This window comes from Dermacentor silvarum, chromosome 2 (assembly GCF_013339745.2).
Source record: "Dermacentor silvarum isolate Dsil-2018 chromosome 2, BIME_Dsil_1.4, whole genome shotgun sequence".
Lineage (NCBI taxonomy): Eukaryota > Metazoa > Arthropoda > Arachnida > Ixodida > Ixodidae > Dermacentor > Dermacentor silvarum.
Genome location: NC_051155.1, coordinates 208226268 through 208248115, shown reverse-complemented (window position 1 = coordinate 208248115; position 21848 = coordinate 208226268). Strand labels below are relative to the sequence as shown.

The 21848-nt window shown below is 45.2% G+C and overlaps 1 protein-coding gene and 1 pseudogene across 1 annotated transcript in view; one reads left to right on the top strand and one right to left on the bottom strand.

Annotated features, from left to right (window-relative positions):
- LOC119442495 (propionyl-CoA carboxylase beta chain, mitochondrial) overlaps nucleotides 1-19138 on the bottom strand; it is a 49765-nt gene extending 30627 nt beyond the window's left edge. The window contains exons 1-8 of the mRNA XM_037707396.2: nucleotides 18743-19138; nucleotides 18539-18652; nucleotides 18372-18440; nucleotides 18248-18304; nucleotides 15788-16012; nucleotides 11937-11978; nucleotides 7526-7592; nucleotides 4840-4960 (exon numbers count right to left, since the gene is read on the bottom strand). Coding sequence (XP_037563324.1) covers nucleotides 4840-4960; nucleotides 7526-7592; nucleotides 11937-11978; nucleotides 15788-16012; nucleotides 18248-18304; nucleotides 18372-18440; nucleotides 18539-18652; nucleotides 18743-18940 — 893 coding nt within the window. The 5' untranslated portion in view covers nucleotides 18941-19138. The remainder of the gene's footprint in view (nucleotides 1-4839; nucleotides 4961-7525; nucleotides 7593-11936; nucleotides 11979-15787; nucleotides 16013-18247; nucleotides 18305-18371; nucleotides 18441-18538; nucleotides 18653-18742) is intronic.
- On the top strand, nucleotides 2541-3276 carry LOC125943286 (piggyBac transposable element-derived protein 4-like; annotated as a pseudogene).
- Nucleotides 19139-21848: the final 2710 nt, after the last annotated feature.

Sequence of the window (21848 nt, the reverse complement as noted above, 5' to 3'; positions counted from 1 at the left end):
TAAGTTTTACTGTAATATGCGATATATACCATTCGAACTATTCGATTCGAAATTATTCGACCAAATCACTATTCACTTCGAACCTCAAATTCACTATTCGCCCATCCCTAGATACTGGATATCCTCTTTGATAGCGACAGCGATGAGAAGCCTTTGGGGATAACACTTGCTCTGAGCCTTCTTCTGAAGAAAATGACTGACAGTGGCGGCGACTCGGATTCATCAGAGGATGACGCTACGTGCCCTACCACACCAAAGCGATTCAAGACGCATGAATAGACTTGGAATGTAGACGATGCTTCCAAAAAACTGAGCAAGATTTCTTTCTCTGGATCATCGAGCTTGAAAAGAGGAATTAGTTTGGCCCTGACCTAGAACACCTCTTGAATCTATAAATGCACTGATAAAAGAAGAATTTTGGAAATCAGTGTCTGAATACACAAATACATTTACATCAAAGAAGCAGCAGACCCGGCTTGGTTTGCCACAATGGCCACGGAAGTCAAAGTGTACACTGCATTGTGAATACTGATGAGTCAAGCGAAGAAATCCTCTATACATTCTTACTGGTCTGAAAGGAGTGCGATAAACACAAAAAATTTTTTATAAGTAATGCCAAGAAAACGCTTTTGGCAGCTGTCAAAATACCTACATTTTTGCACTGCAGAGGAGACCGCCACTCAAGACGGGCTTCGCACGCTGTGCCCTGTCTTAGATTACAGTAAACCCTCGTTAACTCGAAATTTTTCCCTGGCACTGTGTCAACTCCATGGGTTTTTCACCCCTTATCTCAAAACGCCACTGCGGCGAACTCTGGATATCTTGAAACCTAGACTGTGAAAGTACTGGAAGAAAAAAGACAGTGCCGGAACGGTTCTTTTTTTGTGTGTGCAGCTGTGGTATCGCCAAAAAGTGAAACCAGGGCCAGTATTTTGTGGTGATGCCTTTCCCGATGCTAATGCCTTTTTGTGCTTTTTGCGCTTGGTCAGCAGCCAGAGCTACGGTCCATTCATGTTATCAATGGGATCGCTATAACGCATCGCTACAACATACCGGCCAAGGCCTGCAATTCTGTCCAATGCCTTTTGCTTGATTCTATTTCACCCTCATCTACAATTCTCAGCCGGCTGATCCCATTGATTACGCAGACGGAACGTTGCTAAGACCACTGACGCATGCAAAGAGTGCGAGAAAGGGTAGCGTCGGCCAGAAGCAAGCGCGCCGCCACTTGTAAACATGCCAGCCACGCATGGCAGTGCCTCGATGACCGGTGCTCGAAGGCAGCTGTAGTGCGTGGCTGCGCTGGCAGTGGTCACGTAACTAAATGGCTCGCAAATCAACTGCGTCAATCTGAATTATTGAAACCATGTTGCACCTGTGCCAAATTCCGGTATGTACCCACCCCCTACCCCCTTTTTTTAAGGGCCGTGATTTTGTAGCGATGGCTTATCCAGTGCAGTTCATTTTCACGCTTTTCCAGTGGTCAGAACGACGCTCTGTGGAGGCTATCCTCAGTCGAAAACGCTGGGAAACCGAGCACGTTCGCGAGATTTTTAGCGTGACTCGGTTTTGAACACGGTGTCAACATGCACCTGCGTTTGCACTTACAGTCGAGTCCCACTACAATGAAATTCACGGGACACGCGAAAAATTTTGTCGTGGTGGAACTTCGTTGACGCGAAATTGGTATGTATATACATACGCTAAACGGCAAAGTCGCGAATGAAACCAAAACCATCGTCTGGGAAATCTTCGCGATGGCGTGGGGGCAAAAGCAGTCAACCGAAAGCAGTCAAAGTGTCAACTTCACGAGAGAATGCATTTCGCGCCGCTGTTACAGCATTTTTCGTACATTGCTGCCGACGCCTAACCCATCGCGCATGCCTGGCCGATCGCGAAAAACTCATTGTGCGGCCCATGCACCGTCACAATGAAGTGGCTTGAATTATCACAATTTCACTACATATTTATGACAAAGTCGGGAAGCTTGGCAAGCTTGCGCTTACTGGAAGTTTTATTTCCAGAAGTCGGTCAGCTTGGATTTCTTACGCTTCACGGTAAGCAAAGGCTGTCTCACAGACTCACAGTCTGTTAAAAGAGCCATCGCAATGTCATTGTCGTGGGATGCTTACATTTTTGTGAAGTCGGCTATCTCGAAACTCCGCTTATCTCGAAAATGTTTCCAGTTTTTACTACTTCGGGTTAACGGGATATTACTGTATATGCTAAAAGCGTTTGAGAATGCTTACTCCCCAGAAGAGAGCCTCGGGGTAGATGAAAAGCCTAATGAAGTTCCGTGGATGCCTGCCATATGTCCAGTTCAACCCGAGCAAGTGGGCTCGTTCTGGTATAAAATTTTACAAAGTTTGCGAGTCTTCTAGCGGATACTGCCTAAGGTTTTCAATTTACGCGGGTCAAGACATGAAGTTAAGTGCAACCAGCTCAATGCTGTGTAGTGAGAGCTGTTGTAATCGATCTTCTTGGAGACTGAATTGACGACGGGCACACTATTTATATGGACAACTGGTATTCGTCACCGAATCTCTTCTTGGCTCTCAATAGTGCTGGTTCAAACACTGTCGGAACAATGAGGATGAATATAAAGAACATGCCGAAAGAATTCAAAGCGCTGACGTTGAAGAAGGTCGAGTGCAAAACTTCATTTTCTCATGGAATCATGGCGATACAGTGGAAGGACAGAAAACCTGTCACCATGCTTTCAACATGCCACAGAGAAGCGGACATCATAGACACTGGAAAAAGGCGACCCAAAGGGAATGAGCCAGTGCTGAAATCGCGAGTTGTACAAGACTACGACAAGAGAATGGGAGGCGTTGACCGTCAAGACCAGCAGTTGGCATCCTCTCCCATTATGCAGCGATATGTGAAAGGGTACAAGAAGATATCTTTTTACGTTCTTGATATTGCTATCTACAATTCCTACATTTTGCAAGCGAAGAAAACTGGGAAGAAAGGATGTTATACTGAATCATTGCAGAAGGAATCATTGAAGAGACATTGGGAAACCGAAGGCGAGGTGCGCACACTGTTGGACTATCTCCGATGTGCCTTGACGTGACCCGAATGGGCCCATTTCCCATGCCCAGATCCCTCGAAATCGTGTTAAACAAAACCCCTCAAGGCAATGCCAAGTGTGTAAAAAAAAAAAAAAAGGAAAGAAAGAAAAGTGAAAGCTGCTGGGAGTGCGAGAAGTGTGGTGCCGCTCTGCATGTGCCTGAAAGCTTCAAAATGTTTCACCCTATGAAACGCATGTGACTTCTAAAAACTGCACAGAATGAAAGGTTATGTTGCCGAAATGTACAGTGTAGATCGCTTATAACGTAAGTTGCCGGAGTCGCGAATATCCGCACTATAAGCGGTACCGCACTATAACCAAAGGAACAATTTTCAAGGCCCACACATATGCAAAACATGCGCAACGAGCCACCACGCGTATGCGACAGTTGAGGAATGCCGCTTGCATTCAATTTACAGTCGAATCTCGTTAATTCGAAATAATTCACGCGGCGGCGCCTCCGACCGGCATTGCTCCGGCACCATCATAGAGTCGGGAGAGCTTAGGAGAGACCCCTCAATGTCGCGCGCAAATAAAACAAAACAAAAAAGAAAGAAAAAAACGCGGAGGAAATTTCACCCTCTCTCAAATGGCAAGGTCGCCGATTCTGCATTGCGCCGGAACATGCGTGTACGTGCCGACGTCTCAGCCACGTTACCGTAGCCACGCGTAGAAAATGGCAGTGAACCCTTCTTTCTCCTTTATGCTTCCTCTACTTTCTAGTCACGTGTTGACCTTGCACGCTGCGGCTACAGCGCAAAGCGAAGCAGCGGCGCTGTCCCAGGCCGGCCAACGAAACTGCCCACGCCGGCAAACGCCCGCTTTCCAATAACGGCAGAAAACGAAACTTCGGGGAGCTGCCGCCGGGTCGGCTGGAGCGGCGGCGCCTGCACGGCGGTGGATGCGCACGCTGACAGTCAAAAGTGAGGGAGTTACGAGGGAGGGCAAAGGGAGCCACCGAAGCGGCGGAGTGGCCAAGGCGAAATCCGCTTCCCTGCCGCCCTCCTCCCTCACATTCCATGGTCTCCGCGTGCGCCCTTTGCCGTGCCGTTCCAGCGCCACCCGCTCCCCGAAGTTTCGTTTACTGCCGTTATCTTGAAGCGAGCGTTGGCCGGCGTTGGCAGTTTCGTCGCCCTCGTTCGCTATGCGCGCCGTGATATTTCACAACTCGCACTCAAGATTCTGGTTTCAGCCTCACTGACTGTTCGTTCGCACCACGTGCCCTTCTCCTCCACTTCGTCTCTCTTCCTCGAGCACTCCTTGGGGCGCCCGTTTGAGGGGAGCGTTTGCCGTCTCCGCTGACTTCCGCACTCCCAGGCAGCCGCACTGTAACCAGTATTTCGTTTCCCGCAACTGCACTATAAGCGATACGTGTATACATAGAGTGCTATGGGAAAATTAACGGGAGTCTGAAAAGACCGCACTATATCCGGTCCTGCACTATAAGCAGTTACATTATAAGTGGTCTATACTGTATTTTTATGTTTCCAGGAAATATTTTGCTTAGGCGCTCACGACGCAGAGAAAAGTGAGCGTGTGGCATGCGCGCGCTTTCGTTGAAAAAATGCGCAGTACGGATGGGCAGCAGCAGATGGGTTAAAGAAAATTTTTTATTTATGAAAAAAATTTTAGATGTGTGGGTTTTCAAGAAAAATTATGACTACTTCGTAATATCAATAGTATTTTATAACCCATATCATTATGGCTTGACTGTAAATTTCTAGAAAGAATCATAAGTGCATCCCTTGACAAATCGCACTCACCAGGGGTCAAAACACTTCCGCACAGGGGGCCCAGACTTGTTGTTCATCGGGATGAAGTCATAGAAACGACGCATCTCCATCAGGGCCTCCACGTCATTTTCAAATGCCTTGTGAGCCACACCTGGGGGTGAACAAAACAATGAGAATGAGCAGTGCCTTATGGAATGGAAAGCAGAAAACAACAGCTGTATTTCAAGCCTAGGGACAATAAGGTATTGTTTCAAAACCCTGTTTTCTTACTTTCTGGTAAAGAGTTAATTACTAGAAGAGAAAATGCAGGCCACACTCAATTTTTAAAGTATTTTGCACCAAAGTCCCAGCATGCATATGGCAGTGTGATGTCATGGATTTCAACGTATTTTCTCGTATTGGAGTGGTTCAGGTGCAGTAAAGGGTCTTGAAATTTGTAAGTTCATTCTTTGGCTTCTTTAGAATACAACGCTGTCAGTATTTACAGACAAAAGCTAAAAATCTATGATGTCATGGTGAGCTGGTACAGGAACTTCAATGTGGCATTGCCACCCATCTTTCATTTTTGCATTATTTTGTGGCTTACCAAGCCTCTTCCATAGTCTGGATGGTTTATTTAGTATTGTAGTAGTATAGAATATTTTCCTAGTAAAGCTCAACTTATTTTCATTTTTAGGGCCCATTAAAGCATAGGAAATGCCGGTAGAAGTGATGAACTGGAAAGTAGTACATCTCTTGCAGCCATAGATTCAAAATGCACCACTTCAGCTGGAATTTTTGTATCACACCATCATTCAGAACAATCGATAAACGAACACATTTACGCTAATGAAGCACATGGCACCTCAAAATCGTTTGTTATAAGGTCACTGCATTGTAAAGATCACACGCCATATTATCTACAGTAGAGCAGGCCAAATGCATTCAGTAAAAGAAAATCTTTATTTAGCATGAATTCAAGAGATACTTAGTGAACACAGTCATTAATTTTCGTATGCATATTTCATCTGACAGAATGTGCAACTGCAGGGTCGCTATTTTGTAGTGATGCCTTTTTCGATGCTAATGCCTTTTGACATTTTTTGTGTTAGTGAGTTTTCAGAGCAATGAACGTGGCCACTCACAAATGTGAAATGTGTGAAAAAGCATTAGCACCGAAAAAGGCATCACTACAGAAGAGCGACACAGCTGACCCTATGACATCGAAGTTATGGCATGCTCCCTAGCAAAACCTGGCAACGATACAAGGTACAGCTACAGAAAGTTGAAATGGTGTTATTGCTTTCCTTGTTGTCAGAATTCTTGGTTTGTCTGCAGGCTCTTCATCCTTTCTGCCTTTGTCAACCTTAACTTCCTTTCTGTCCTTGATGGCTCCAATGATGTTTGCTGTCATCAGTTCCAAACAGGCTATCACGTTATTTAACTACGAAATGTTCATCAGCCAGCACATCTGCTATGTTGCAACAAGCAACACAAGTTGAGCGATTCCTGGAGCAGCACAGCAGGAACTGAACACTTGCTGTTACTGGCACGCCCGGCAAGTGCATCGCTAACGCTATCGTAAGTTGTAGCAAATCCAGCCTTTCATCAGGAAATACGTGCAGACACGCACACGGACATTTGTTATTTCAGTACTTGAACAGTCTTTTGCATGCTATATGCATTGATCAGACAAGGTTTTTCACGTGGAGAAGCACTTTTTCACATCTGCAGCTAACAAAAAAAAACAAAAAACACACAGAACATGAAGAATACACAATGCATTCTACCAGAACTCGCATCCTGAGCATATTCTAAACTGCATGCGGTTTTTTAAAGTCTACCATGCACCATCCACCATGCATCAAATGTGGTTCTGCCACAGCCAGGCTACATTGACAAGTGGAGCATCAAGCGGTAAGTAATCGATTACCACTCCTAACTGCTGCCTGAATAATAACCAGTCGTAACATTTGCATGTGAAACAAATATCAGTGAGGTGTTTTTCATCAACATGCCATTTGCAGCAAGCATGCAACAAAAGCTGCATTGGCACTGACGATACAGTATTTCCCACCAAATTGTGCCACACCTGCATGGCAGGTATGGTGCCTCTTCATGTGCAAAAATGCATCCTTAATGCTGGGAACGTTTGACACCTATGATGACAGAGTGTAGCTCGCAGGAACTTGTTTTGGTACGCAATTTTAATGTGTATGCCAATTTCAGTCAACTTTTCCTGCTAAAAAATATGCACAATTTTTTTTTTTTATTATGTATATGGTGGAGTTGCTTCTCTCCTACATTTATGCCATTTCATTTTTTTAGAAACTCTGTTTGTACTAGCTATATTGGGATATTTGTTACTGTTTAACAAGAGTTCAATATTAGGGTTGAAACAGTTATTTTTAGCTTTATATGTTCTTATTAAGGGAGTCTACCACAATTTGGACTTAACCTGTTCTTGGCATAACGAACATTTCTCTAAGTTTGGGTCACATTTTTGTTGTCTGTATAATATAAGGTAAATGTGGTAAAAATATCAAAACCGATAGCAAACCACATGTCTTGGTTTCAATGAAATCTTCTGACTGGTGACCTGGACTGACCACTTACATAGCATCTGCTATGGAGCCTTCGCTCCTTATCTAGATCTTAAATTATTGTGCAAGGTGCTCCGACAGTGCAGCCATGTAAAACTACAGGTTAAATCTTAAAAGGCAGGGCATATAGTTACCAGACGTGACTGTATGAGTTTTGGCTCCACCAAGCTCCTCCTGAGTGACATCTTCATTTGTAACAGCCTGCAAATGAGATAAACAGATTGCAATCATAGCGAAATATCATTCCACTGGAGGTAATAACAAAAATATAGTACACAATGAAAGGAGCTCTAGCTGAGGTCACATGATTGCTATAAATTCAAAAAGAAGAGCAACCAAATATGATAGCAGTCAATGACTAGCTGACAGCTTTAAATGATCAAAAAAGCGTGTTTAGGCTTTACTGACTGCATTAAGTGCAATCGAACACTTTTAACAAAAGGCGAGTTAGAAGGCCCTTGCAACATTTTTTAGTGTTTAAGAAATAGTATATGAAACATGTAAGGTACTAAATGTCATAAGCCTGTAGCCGCACAACCATTGCCTGTGTGGTGCCCGAGAAGATGACGAAAACTTCAAGCTAGGCTCAAGCACCAGCGCCAAGTTTAGCCCTCCACATCAGGGTCCACTATATGATACTGGTGAGACATCTACCGCTGCACATGAATCAACGAAGTGGTGACCCATGAAGTCGAACCTATGCAACCTCACCAGCTATGAACCCAGACAGTGAGCTGCTCCATTCACTCTATGTCTACGGCCCAGAATTATGGTTTCTGCAGATCCAAGAGCACATTCTGGACTCACTGCATCACAAGGCAAGCAGCACAATGCAAGCTGGTTTTTGCTGTCCTTCCTGACTGTCGTCACAGCCATTCGTGAGTGACCGTTTCCTCGGAGTTCCGACTGATGACCAATATGCCACAGTAAAGCACGCCATTCTCAAACATTCTGATGTAGCTCCTCACCTCGCTAATCGAAAACGTCAAGCGCCCTCTTTCCATGAACGACACCTGGCTGTTCCATGCTCTGCACAGCCTCCCTCCCGACAAAGACAACTGCACTTCACACCTTCCTTCAATGGCCCTCTAATTCCAAACACAATGTCAAGACCTAGTCGGCCCTGGCTCGTAACAGCTCCTCCCCCCCCCCCCCCCCCCCCGGAGGCAAAAACACTTAACATCTCGCGGATATCCAGATGCCCTTCTGGCCAGCCCAATCCTCGCGCCCATTTTCCTTCTTTGCCACAGGTGCATTGCGTTCCTGGCCCTCCTGCATGCACATGCCTCATCAGTACCCAGAGATTCATGTCTACCTCACTGTTTGGCCACAGCATATGACAGGAACTGTCCTTATTCTACAAAGCCACTTAATTCAGCTGCTGAGCACATATCCTGTGCAGCCACCTGCACATTACCCAAAGAATCAGACAACACCACGTCCTCCAGGTTCAACTCTCTGTCCGAGCTTGTGAACGCCTGATGCACGTGCCTAGCTCTGACGCAAGGCATGCAGACTAAAACTGCAATGACATCATTGTCGCACCTATCACTTTCAGCAACTACAAGCAACTACCTCGAGTAACTAAAGCCAGGAGACTTCATCGTCCACACTCCTGCACCGCGGACCACCACTTTACATCAACAGCAACTCTTATGCCAAATGCAGGGACATCCACCAGAATCTAGGAGTTTCACTGGCTGCCTTCCTGTTTACAGCTACCTGTATAACTAATTATTTGGATGCTGTATATAGGACCCTGTACATAGCTTTCAAATACATCTTCTTGTGTTTAGTGTTAACAATATCTCTAGCCCTCTTTCATATTCTCTTATTGCTTATAGTGGTTTTCATTATCTTCCTAATTTTTCCTCGACAGAAAACTGAAAGAGAGTAGGTACATGCAGCAGCACAACCACTGCCTGCATGGTGCCCAAGAAGAGGACGGGGATAGCTTTGACGTAGGCTCGAGTACCAGCACCAGGTTCAAGCAGGAGCACAACTGGCACCAGTGCCCTATCAGGGTTCACCAGCCAATCTTGGCCAGACGTCTACCACCACGCACAAATAAATGAAGGGCATCTCCTTCAAACTCATGAATCCTTTTTGACAACACCCCTTTCAACGCACTATGTGTGGGCACAGTTATCAGCAATTGGCATGTTAAGAAGCTTCAGTGCACTTCAATAAATAAACAGCTTTAAGTAATTTCTGGTGCATGCTAATGAAGTGCACTCTGCTCGCTCCATCAATGCTGGCCAACTTCCAATAAAAGTGACATTATTTCTGCTCTTGCACGTTATCCTGCATGCCAGACCTTTCTGTCCTCTGCTAGATGAGCTCGTTCTGCACCTGCTCTTTACGAATTCATCCTGCTGTCAGATGCATTGAACTCGTTTCAAAATTCTCTTGGGGCAGGCTCATCACGTTTATTTATTGTGCCTCAAGTGAAAATCTGGATGGACTTGGCTGTTCTTTCAAGCCAACCACACATAAGCTAATTCTAATGTCTCTTACCTGATGTGTGCAGTTCTAGTTTTATTGCGATAGCAATTATATGGACACTCAAAAGCAGATTTCTGCCGTCGGCGTCGCCGTCGCCGTGAGGTTCCGTATGACGTCAATGGAGATGAAATCGTCGCCGCACGCCGAACGCTGTATGTGCGAGTGAAAGGGCGCGAGGGACGCGCGCTTTCACGGGGAGTGAACGCACGGCGGAGAACAAACGCGCGTTCTGCTCTGTGCTCCCTTAAGGGCTGCAGAAGTAGGCGTCTCTTTCCTCCTCTACAATCACCATATATGTAGAGCAAACGTGCCTTCTTCCGACGCACGAAAGGCCGTGGGGGGAGGGAAGGGAGGCGACGTTTAGCTACGGCACTAAGTGCCTATTTATATCAGAGGCTCCGGCAACAGTCACCAACGCCGCACGCATTTTCAGGGAATGCGGGCAAAACGCCGACGGCGTCGACAACAGTTCTGCGTGTTGCCGGTGCTGCTGCATGTCCAAGTTTATACAGCTGATAAAGCTGCTATCATTACTCCGTATAGCTCTCTTCAAATTTGCTATCGCAAGTGATGCTTCACCTTTCAGGTGAAACTGCGACAACTTTTTGAAATAAAGGGCTATTTCTGCTACCTGTCAACAAACAGCTCACATAAAGTTAACCTGCCCCTGCTGCTCTCTCTGCCGCCATGCTTGGAGCTCCTTGAGCTTAGTGTTACTGACCAATAATAAACAGTTATTGTTTAAAATATGCCGTGTGAGTGGACAGAAGACGGTGAAGTTGTCCTTCCAATATGCCTAGTTATGAAGAACGTGCAACACTGCATAGCATCAGTATGCCATTTTTCTTTCAGCTGCTCCTTTGGCTCTGAAACTATTTTTCCTACCATATGCTTCTTTGTATCTTGCAGCCTAATAAGAGCAATAAGTAGTAGGAGTGCTGATAAGTCTTAAGTTTTGTTAACTTCTAGAATGATGAAAAAAATACCTAACACAAATATCTGACAAAATAAAATTATGGCAGAAGTTATTTCATGATTAATGTCGACGTTAAAGCGTTTGGCACTGAAGCAATGTAGCAACACACCGTCCCGTCATGGCTGAAACGCATCGTGCATAAGGCGTCTATGCATCCGGGCTCCTCTCTCCCGTTTCCCACTGGACATAGTGCACCATCTAGTGCTGCCGCCGCAAAGTCCATGCGTGGTGCGTGTGTGAATATATATTCAGTAGGGGTGTGAGAATATCAAACTGTTCAAAAACAATACGTAGCTTCAAATACAAAATCAAATATCGAATAACGATGTGCACATACATTTATTAGCAAGTTTGGTAATATTAACATGTTGGATAACCACAATTACACTGTGAATGGTAAAAAATTACACTAGTAAGCCATTATACTAAAAGATAGTGTATTTGACTCATGTTAACTTGAAAAATTGAGTAATGCTCACCAGCTGTCTGTTTTCAGTGAACGCCTTTCATGCGAACGCTTTACCGACCTGCGCCATGAATGCACAGGATATGTGCCGCTCTTCAATGAACCTCTCACCAACTTGTGTCACTGAGCACTGGCTGTGCCAGTGCTCAGTGACACGAAGAACAACGGCTCTAGAAAGTTCCATCGCCATCGCGTGCCTCGGAGCCAGCGCACAACACAATAATTTTTCCCAGCAGCAGAAACCAGCAAAATTTCACTTTTCAGTGCTCAAGCATTCGACACATTGGCTTCTTCCAACTACCTTAGCTTAAAAATTTAAATGAATGTCTGAAAGGTCCCACATCCGCAATCACTAAATAGGCCATCACAGCTGGAGGTGCTTGGTTAGCTGGCGAACTTTCCAAATTGTATTTGACAGGATTAAAAATCGACAACATCATTTTGAAAAGTGTGTTAATTTCTACTGGGAATGTGTGGAACAGATTATATTTTAAGCCCTCTGCCACTGTTCCTTCACTGAAAAGCTTAAGACATAGCATTCCCTGGCATGGCGAGAACTGAAATGATAGCAGTAAAATGTAGACATGCTGCTACATACCTTTACGACTTCTGGGCCAGTTATGAAGAGGTAGGAAGTGTCCTGCAAAAAAAAGAGGGAAGAAAATTTACAAAGTTTCACAGAATGACATGCAGATGAACTTCAAAATACTCAAGAAGTAAGCACAAAGTAATGCGAGCTACTAAACTTTTTCAGTGCCAGGTTTTTTTCAGAGGTGACGCACCTACAGTGTCATTTTTTTTTTTGATATTGTAAAACAAACACAACAGTTTATTTTTGGTTATGCAGAAGGGAAAATATGACATGGATAATGACAAATGCTCTCTCGGTAAGGTCCTCATATTCCTATCTGACGTAAGTGACATGACGGGACAGAAGCATGAAAACGTACTGGTACGTCAGTGACCTTGAAAGGGTCAGTTATCTTGATTCAGTACACAATTAGGACAGGCTTTCAAACAAGCATTCTAAGTCAGTTTTTATTTGCATGTTTTAAAATTAAATTAAATTCTGGGGTTTTACGTGCCAAAACCACAATATGATTATGAGGCACGTCATTAATTATGACCACCTTGGGTTCTTAAACGATCACCTAAATCAAATTACACATGTGTGTTTGCATTCTGTCGCATCACAATGTGGCCACCACGACCATAATCGAACCGGTGACCTTGAAATCTGCAGCTCTTGCATGTTTTAATGCCTAGCACAAACCTCATTGCAGGAATGGCAGGTACAGTGAAATCACGATATATGTCACCTTCAAAGCACAATGTTTCTTTTTCACATTCCTTGCCGTGGACACCACAACCGTTTTGACACTGTCTGGAAAGTGTGACTTTATGACATCCCCGCGAACACGGAGCTTGCATTTCTCCCAGCACGTAGCTGGTACGGCGGCAGAAAGAAGCTCGTAAGAAAGAAGAGGTGTGCACAGAAAGAAGGAAGAGACGCGCCCTCCAGTGCTAGGTGACACTTGTCTGGGCAGAGCATGCGCTAGCAAAACCTGACGCATCGTCGTGTACACCATAGAAAAAAGAAGTCCCCATCTGTGTTTTTTTTATAGAGTTAAAGGGTGCCCGAAACAGTTCGGACAAATTTTGTAGACAAGTAGGTTACAGCTACAATAAACCATTCACGCCATAATTTAAGTGAAGCGTCTCATATTCAGAGAGCTACGGACGATTACAAGTTACCCTCCTCCCTAGCCATGCTTTTTCTCCTTAACTCACTGAGTGATCAGGGCTAAGCTGCGCCTCTTCACTGTATCTGCGTCATGATGCGACGTCGTGTTGTCTACTTTCGGTTGTCTTGGAGCCAGCACATGAAGCCTCTTCAACCTCTCTGATAACCGCCTGGCCGTCAACCCCCAGCGAGAACTATCCAAGCAGCGTGCGTTGCGCGTGTTCTGTCGCAGCGTCGAGCATGTCCAGTATTGAGGTAACCACAGGCGAGCCGAGTGTTTTGAGGGGACGGGCAGAGGCGTAAACTAAAGTCCCGCCACCCTACTACCACTGTTTTGAAGGAGCTTTAGCGTAGACGTAATTGAGTGGCTTAATCAGCCTGCACGGTCAGGCCACCTGGTGGTCCAGAGCTTAACCAGCCAAACATAGAGGTAATATTACTGTAACTAAGTGTGAAGCATTTTCAACATTTAGAAAGACAACATGATCACGATTACCCTCCTGCCGAAAATTTACAACAGCTGCAAAGTTGAATACACTTGGTTACTGCTATATTAGTTCTTTGTTTGGTTGAGCTGTGTGCCACCAGGTGGCGGCACCGTGCAGGCCGCTCACGTTTGTGCCTCCGTTCATCCCCTAAAATGCCCAGTCCATGTGCACTTGCGTTTACCCGAATACTGGACACACTAAACTTATTGTGGTAGTAATCCTTTGGCGTGAAGTGATGGCTGCAAACGCATAGACGCTGGTGCTGATCGGATACCAACAGCCCAATGCGCTGCAGCCACTCTGCTTGCATGTTGCCTTGCAGAGGGACACAATGTCCCAGCTTGACAGGTTGCTGATCACTAGATTTGCAGCCCACAACGTAACAAGGGCAATCCCTGGTGCTCGCAAAAAGAAAGCCAAAGACCAATGCTGACCGCGCAGCTCGTGTCAACATGGAAAAAGTTGTAACACAAGCAGACGACACTTGCTGTGTGCCGGAATTGCTGGAGTGTGATAAAATGCCGTTGTGTATTCTCTTTCTGTTACTTTTTGTAGAAGAAAATTAACCAACATTCCAACTATTACGAACAACACTTTCTTCACTATAAGGTTGAAAAAAATTATTGATGACGCGACCTGGGTAGTCAATCGGATAGCTCGCCCAGCCGACGTCAGATGGGCGACACACGTCAATTGGGGTGGGGCGGCTGAAAACTCAGGGGAGCGGTGCCCACTGCAATCAGCAGCGATGCACATTCGACAGCAATGCGGCAGCGATGCATGGGCATAAATGTAACAAAGCTGCTCCACTGAAAACAAGTTGCTGTACTAACAATGAATATTCTCTTGCATTTATTTTTATGAAGTGGTCTCGTCCTGTAACTAGCATAGAAATGGCAGATACTAAGCAAATCGCTATTGAAACCTATGCTCTACTCAGAAATCAAGAAAACAAGAACTATGATATTGCACATTTAATAACATTCTTGTTCATTAGCTTTGTCTGCATAATGTTAACCATCAATCCTACTTCATACAAAAGTTTTTGCCCATGTGTAATGAATGCTCCATCATTTTTTTCCTCATGAAATAATCGTTTCCTTGCTAACACTCACTACTTATATATTTGTCAGCTGATGCTATGACCTCCATCAGTATAAGTGGACCAGATACAATTTTTTTTAAATCAGTGCCACAAAGATCCCTGCATCTTAGGTCACTTTCTATTTTATAGCACCCCCGGCTTATAAACATTTTTCACAGAGCCATTCAAACATGTGTGATATTACATTCTGGTTCACTCTGCTGTTTATCCATCAATAGATATCAATTCTTTACTACAAAGATGCTGTACTTTCAGCATGAATAAAGAACGCTACACTATCTGTTTTGTCTACTTCATTCGAATACCCTCAAGTTCTCCAAACAAATCCAGTGCCAATATTTACCGATGCCTTCAATTCAACCCCTGAGCCGGTTTTCCCTTTCAGACAAATGTAGCAACATTAATCGATATAAAATGAAACAACTGCTGCTTGCCTTGTTTTTCACAGCACTAGTCAAACAACCACAGCAGCTCTGACAGTATAAATGCAGTCAGGAAACCAAGATTGCAGTACCTGCATTAACTGCTCATTTAACTTGAGTGCTGACCTGACATTCCTGAGGTCTTTTTTGCTTTGAATGCATGTTCAAAGCCTCAAAACTGAAAAAAAAAAAAAAAATACTGGCGAGCATTAGAGCACCCAAAATAATTTACTGCAATACACTGGTTCCATGAATCAGTTTCAGTTCTCGGTAGGTGGATGCATCATGCCATCACAATACACTGGCTCGCATAATTTCTAGGATCGCTGTGGTTGCTCCATGTAAGTGCCGCGAAATAGAACACATGCGGCATTCTTGTTAATTTTTTGGGTGAGCAACAGCATCATACCTAGCCTTATTGTTACATGACATGAACAAACTTTACTGTGTAGTTACATCACGATAATAGCTATGATGCCACGTGTGGCATTTCTCCTTCGGTTTCAAATTAATGTATCTATGTTTTTTTGCAAATTAAAGTATGTTATGTTTTCCAACAATCATTTTTGCTATGTGTCGTCCTTCTACATGCGAGAAGCATATGGTTTTTTCTACAAATTTTAATATATATGCCAGCACTGCTTTAGCAGACTACACAGTGGCGCCAATTCTACTTATGTGAGTGCCTACCTTGACCATGAAGATGAAGTCTGTCATGGCAGGAGAGTAAACAGCACCACCCGCACAGGGCCCCATAATTACAGAGATCTGTGGCACGACACCAGAGGAGAGAACGTTACGCTGGAAGATGTCGGCATAGCCAGCCAGAGATTCCACGCCTTCCTGGATTCTTGCTCCCCCTGAGTCGTTGAGACCAATCACAGGAGCTCCCACAAGCATAGCTTGGTCCATAACCTAGCAGGGGATGAAAAATGCCCATCAGTGTTGACAAAACCAACAGTGCAAGCAAGAAGCTTTTTCTTTCGGTGTTCTATAATGTCTGATCTTGCTTGATATGTATGCACGGTTTCAGCATCTGCCACCAATTTTTTTTTTTTTTACACTGTTCACCATTCAAGCTTATTCTTTCTTTTGTTATCAATTCCAACTGACGCTCCCAAAAATTTGAAATCCTGGCTCAATGTGGAACTTATTGTCACCCACTTTGTTGCGATTTTTATGACTTGCATAAATAGTGCACTCAGTCAGAATGACCATAACTGAAAGTTACACACCTGAAGAGGCAAAAGCAGCTGGCTGCTGTTGTCATCACTGTCAAGAACAGAGGTTGGCATACTCGCCTATGAGTGCACTGACTCGAATTCGCTCCACACCCATTTCACAGGTGTGAAATGGAGCGTTCATTTGTGATGAAGGGTGGAATTGGATGCGAGAAGGAACAAGAGTGCCGGTTAATGTGAGTAGGAACAAAAGTCAGTGGGTGAGTTTCAATGGTTGTATGAATGTGAGTGACTATCAGCAAGTGTGCGTATACATGAGTATGTATGTGAGCATATGCTGGTGAGTGAGAATTCAGGCAAGCATGAGTGCGAGTGGGTGTTGGTAAGTGTGCATGGAAGAGACTATGAACACAAGTGAGTATCAGTGAGCATTAGTAAGAATGGGAGCACCTATGAGTGCTAGTACAAAATATGAGGGAGTGCATAACCTACAAAAATATCGGTGATTGAGTGACTTATCTTGTCAACCTATGGACAAGAGTGTGCAACCACCCTTAGCATAATACATTATTTTTTCTATTGAATGCATATCACCCTCCAAGAGCCCCGAAACAACCCCCCCCTCATACATTTTTTTACACATTTCAAATAAATGCGTGAATCGCATGGAGAATGCCGTGACCATCATCTCTGGCGAAGGCAGCAGTGCTACGTGCTGCGGGAATGCCACAAATTAAAAACAACGGTGCTGTGCTCCTCTCCTGGCCTATCCGGGGCGCCCTTTGCACATCGCGATGTCAACAGGGTGCTTCAGGTAACGTCAGCAGAAGTAAAACCTGTCGATTGGTCAGTCGTTGCGGAATGACAGTGCCAATATAACAAGAGCTGACTGTCTTCCGAGAATGGAAGGAGGGGCTCGCCCATTGCGCGGCACTGAACCTTTCACGAAGCTTCTATTCAGTCAGCTTCATGTGGAGGGCGATTACGGGTGGCCAATAAAAGAGTCTTTCTTCTAGCGTGCAGGAGCAACTTGTAGCTTTTGCTGCACTCCGTGGAGTTGGCGAGCATATGCAGAAGGGAGAGAGAGCGAGTGGGGAGGGTAGCGAAAGAGAGCAAAAAAACAGGGGTGGCTGCGTTTTCATTCATCAAAGGCCTGTGAACCTTTGCTATTACTGCAACATCTCAAAACAATTTTTGCGACTATGTTCCCAGTGGACTAGTACACATCAGCCACTATGTAACTAATTTTCAAACTCGGGCCCCAAACCACCCCGAGCTTGAAAATTAGTTACCTAGTGGTAGCTGCTGCTATTGCTGGTACGCCAGTCTCCAAATCAAGAGTTCAGAGGCTTGAACCCCATTTGGTAGGACCATAATTGTTTATTGGCAAAATGTAGCTGCGACCAATCTAAGCTTACACACAATGAGCTGGAAAACACAGTAATCGGTCTTGCAAACAGTTGATGGGAGTGTGCTGTCTATGTGGCAGAGGTGAAGTGAATGGAAGAGGCACCTTAAATAATGGCACAGAAGTGCACGGGCAGCTCACCTGCCTTCTCTTTGTAGCGTGGATGACTACTGCACATATTATACAGCTAATTTGTACACCCTTTTTGGGACCTTTAATGATCACACAGGGTACTTACACAACATGTTTGTGCATAAAAAGCCTGATCGTGAACCCCCCACAACTGCGGCCAACAGGTGACACACCGGGCACATGCTCCTCCCCTCTCGTAATTTGTGTTCGTATGCCCCGGTTAGTGAAGAACAAAACTCTGTGCGTGCAGCGGACGTATTCGCGGACGATCACTTTCGGAGTATATTACTTCCAGTACGCTGAATGACTGGTTGAGCAAGACCGCTCGAACAATCCAACACGCTATGTACTATATGTCACGCGAAACTGATAATAACGCCGAAGTGATCGTCCGAGAATACCACCCCAGGTGTATCACACGACACCTACCTTGCATATCTTTTTGGCGTGGACACTCGAAAGACTTCCGCCAAAAACTGTGAAGTCCTGTTAAAAGAAAGCCCAAGAATGCAAAATTATGCACGTGTGTTTTCGGGATGTATCATGTACTCGCCTGGCTGAACACGAACACTTGGCGGCCGTGAATTTCGCCGTGCCCGGTCACGACGCTGTCACCGGAATACTGCAAAATGAGCGACGATGTGCAATTAGTAGTTTCTTATAAGCACGCACAACGCAGACATCGCTCGCACAACTCCATAGCACAGAGCGCATGGTTACCTTTTCCTTCTGCATACCGAAATCACTGCATGTATGCTCCATGAACATGTCATACTCAACAAATGTCCCGGGATCGAGCAAGATAGATAAGCGCTCCCTCGCCGACAACTTTCCCTGTGGAATAACGAAGAAAAGCAAGCATGAGGCTGTGTTTCGTACAGCTCATTGCGACATATGCATAAGGCGAAGGATTCTTTTTCGTACCTTTTCATGCTGCTTAGCAATGCGCTTATCGCCTCCACCGAGCAAAGCTGCTTTGCGCTTTTCTTCGATTTCCTTCTTGACGCGGAGCGTGTTGACAACTGAACAGTAGCGCAGTGACAGCCCGGGAACTGGAAAACGGCCCGCGAAGCACTTCGGAAGAACACGACGCGCTGTCGTGTAAGCTAAAGCGGCAGACATAACACTGCCGCGGGTAATCGTTTCAAATAATGTCCAAGCTCTCCTTTTATGTGCGAATGATAACGTCACGCGCGACACATTTAATGCAGAAAGTGGGACAAGCTAATATGAATCAAGCTAACTCGTATTATTGCAGCAAGCAATAATCTTGGACCAATGAACAAACGAAACAAGGCAAAAAAAAAAAGAACATGTGATTTTAGCCTCAGTCGTAGCCGCGGCTGCAGCAAGATCCCTAGCCATAATAGCGGCGTCCGACATTTTCATCAACGTTTATAATTTTTATGACGTATTTCGGCTCCCAAAATCGCTTCCGCCGCCTGCAACCAGCCATAACATAGCCTTCAAGATCCACATTTATAAAATTTAAGATGGTAGCTATGACGTGTTTTTGACTTCTCAATTGTTTTTGACGCATGCAATTAACAAAAACATAACTTCCGAGATTTGTTCTGTCGTCTAGAGACAGCCGTTGTAAAGGTGTTAAAATCTATATTTAAGCTATCGCGTCTCAGAGTATCAAAAACAGATCTCAAAGGCTGTGCTTTTGAAGGCTGCATGGATCGAACGCGATTCCAGAGTCGTAAACACGGCATGGTTTGGAAAGTTGACATAGTCACGATGTTTTAAACATTACACTGAATTTACACCTCTGTCATACGGGCACTCGAAAGTCATTTGAGCAAAAAGAGTTCTCCCCAAAAAATAGTTTCACCCGCATACACAGGGTGCGACTGTTTTCACAACAAATCCCTCTAGGGGCGGGGCTTCGCCTCGATGACGCGGCCTCGCCTCGATGACGTATCACCATTTTCTTTCTTTTTTTTTTTTTTTTCCCCTCTCTGTTTGGCGGCGCGGTCGGTGTGCGGCGCCTCAGTTCGGATCAGACTTGAGATCAGCTCATTCCACGTGAGCAAGAAGTTGGCGCGCGTATCATATTCGCGGCGTGCGTTTTGTTTCGCTTGTGAAAGCGCGGAATGCAACGATGAGCGAGCCTCCTAAGCGACAAAAGATGATCGAAAAGCAAGGATGCAAGGATGTATCGACTGCTTCTTAATGTTTCGCTCTGCGCGTAGGTTTATCATTGAAAAACGCAGTACTAATTTTAACCAGGGACTCAACCCAGCAGAACGACTTGCTTTCAGTCAGACTTGTTTAAAACACATTGAACTGTTCAATGTTCAAAAAAAATTTCAATGAATTGAATTGAATTCAATGTAAAACAAAAAAAAATAGACATGCGTAGATGCTTACAAAACAAACGCCCAAGCGCAGCTCTGAAGCATTTATGTAAAGAGCACAGGGGGCAGACTTTCTCATTTTTTAAAGTCACAATTAGCTTGCATGCGCGGCTCTAATCATGACTGAAACCGAAAAATAACAGGTCAGTTATTTTTACGTTTATCAAAATTTCTGAGGATCGGGTCATGTCGCGGTAACCAGAACAATACTCCACTCAAACCGAAATAAATCGGTGCCAGGGGAACTCTAAACCGGTAAGCAGAACAATGATAAACCGATCTTCAATAAGGCGAATCAAGATAAATCAATTGTCTAGTGTTGCGCACTAATCGTAACTGAAAACAAGTCGTTCTGCCGGGTTGAGTCCCTGGTTAAAATTAGTACTGCGTTTTTCAATGATAAATCTACGCGCAGAGCAAAACATTAAGAAGCAGTCGATACATCCTTACATTTAGACGGGCTTGTTCAGGTCTCTTGAAGTCCGCACAGCATACCTTTCGTTGACGGCGGCCAAGGACCTCTAAAAAAATGTCGCAGTTTCGCCTGAAAGGCGAAGCATCAATTGCTGTAGTAAATTAGTAGACATCTATTCGGAGTAGGGATAGTAGTTTTATCGGCTGCACAAACTTGGACAAATTCGCTTACTAACTGCGTCGTGTCAGCGCGCACAAGCAAACATGAATAGCTCACACTGAATGACCGCAGACAACGACTGTCAAAACGCTGGCAGCAAGCGCAGCCGCCGCAGCGGCCGAAGGTTCCTGCGGTCTATCGCTATCGCTATCGTCTATCGCTTCAACGGAAACTGAGCGGCGAATTCACAGCGCATACAAAGGTCAGAGCCGTGTGGATATAAGAGACGGTGCGGGCGACCGCCACAGCCGGGCAAAGTACGAGCGTAGTTGTTGGCAGAGTAGAAGCTGTGCCCCCCTCCCTCCCGCGCTGCCTTCCCGCTTTCTTGCTTTCGCGTGGGAGCACAGCGTCGCCCCGCCTCCGTCCCTCTCATAGCCCGACGGCCTTTCGCGCGACGGTCGCGTTTGCTTTCCGCCGTGCGTTCGCTCTCCGTGATAGAGCGCGCCCCTCGCGCGCTTTCGCTCGCGCATACGGCTTTATACGGAACCAAACGGTGACGGCGACGCCGACAGCAGAAATCCGGTTGAAGTGTCCATATAATTGCTATCGCAATAAAAGCTTAAGATCATCGTCTGACTCCAGGTAGCATGGGAGTAGCCGTATTCATGATGATGTAACCCTTGGAGGTACTTTTCGATCATTTTCTGTTGCTCAGGAGGCTCGCTCATCGTTGCATTCCGCGCTTTCACAAGCGAAACAAAGCAACACACGCCGCGAATATGATACGCGCGCCAACTTCTTGCTCACGTGGAATGAGCTGATCTAAAGTCTGATCCGAACTGAGGCGCCGCACACCAACCGCGCCGCCAAACAGAGAGGACAAAAAAAGAAAATGGTGATACGTTATCGGAGGTGAGGCCACGTCATCGAGGCGAGGCCCCGCCCCCAGACGGATTTGTTGTGAAAACAGTCGCATCCGCATACACACGACAGGGAGAGATCTCTTTTTCAGAAGCGGTCTTTTCTGGAAGAGTTGTTCTCCGATCTTCTCTACAGCCGAAAAGGAGTAGCCTCGAAACCAGTAGACGTCAGC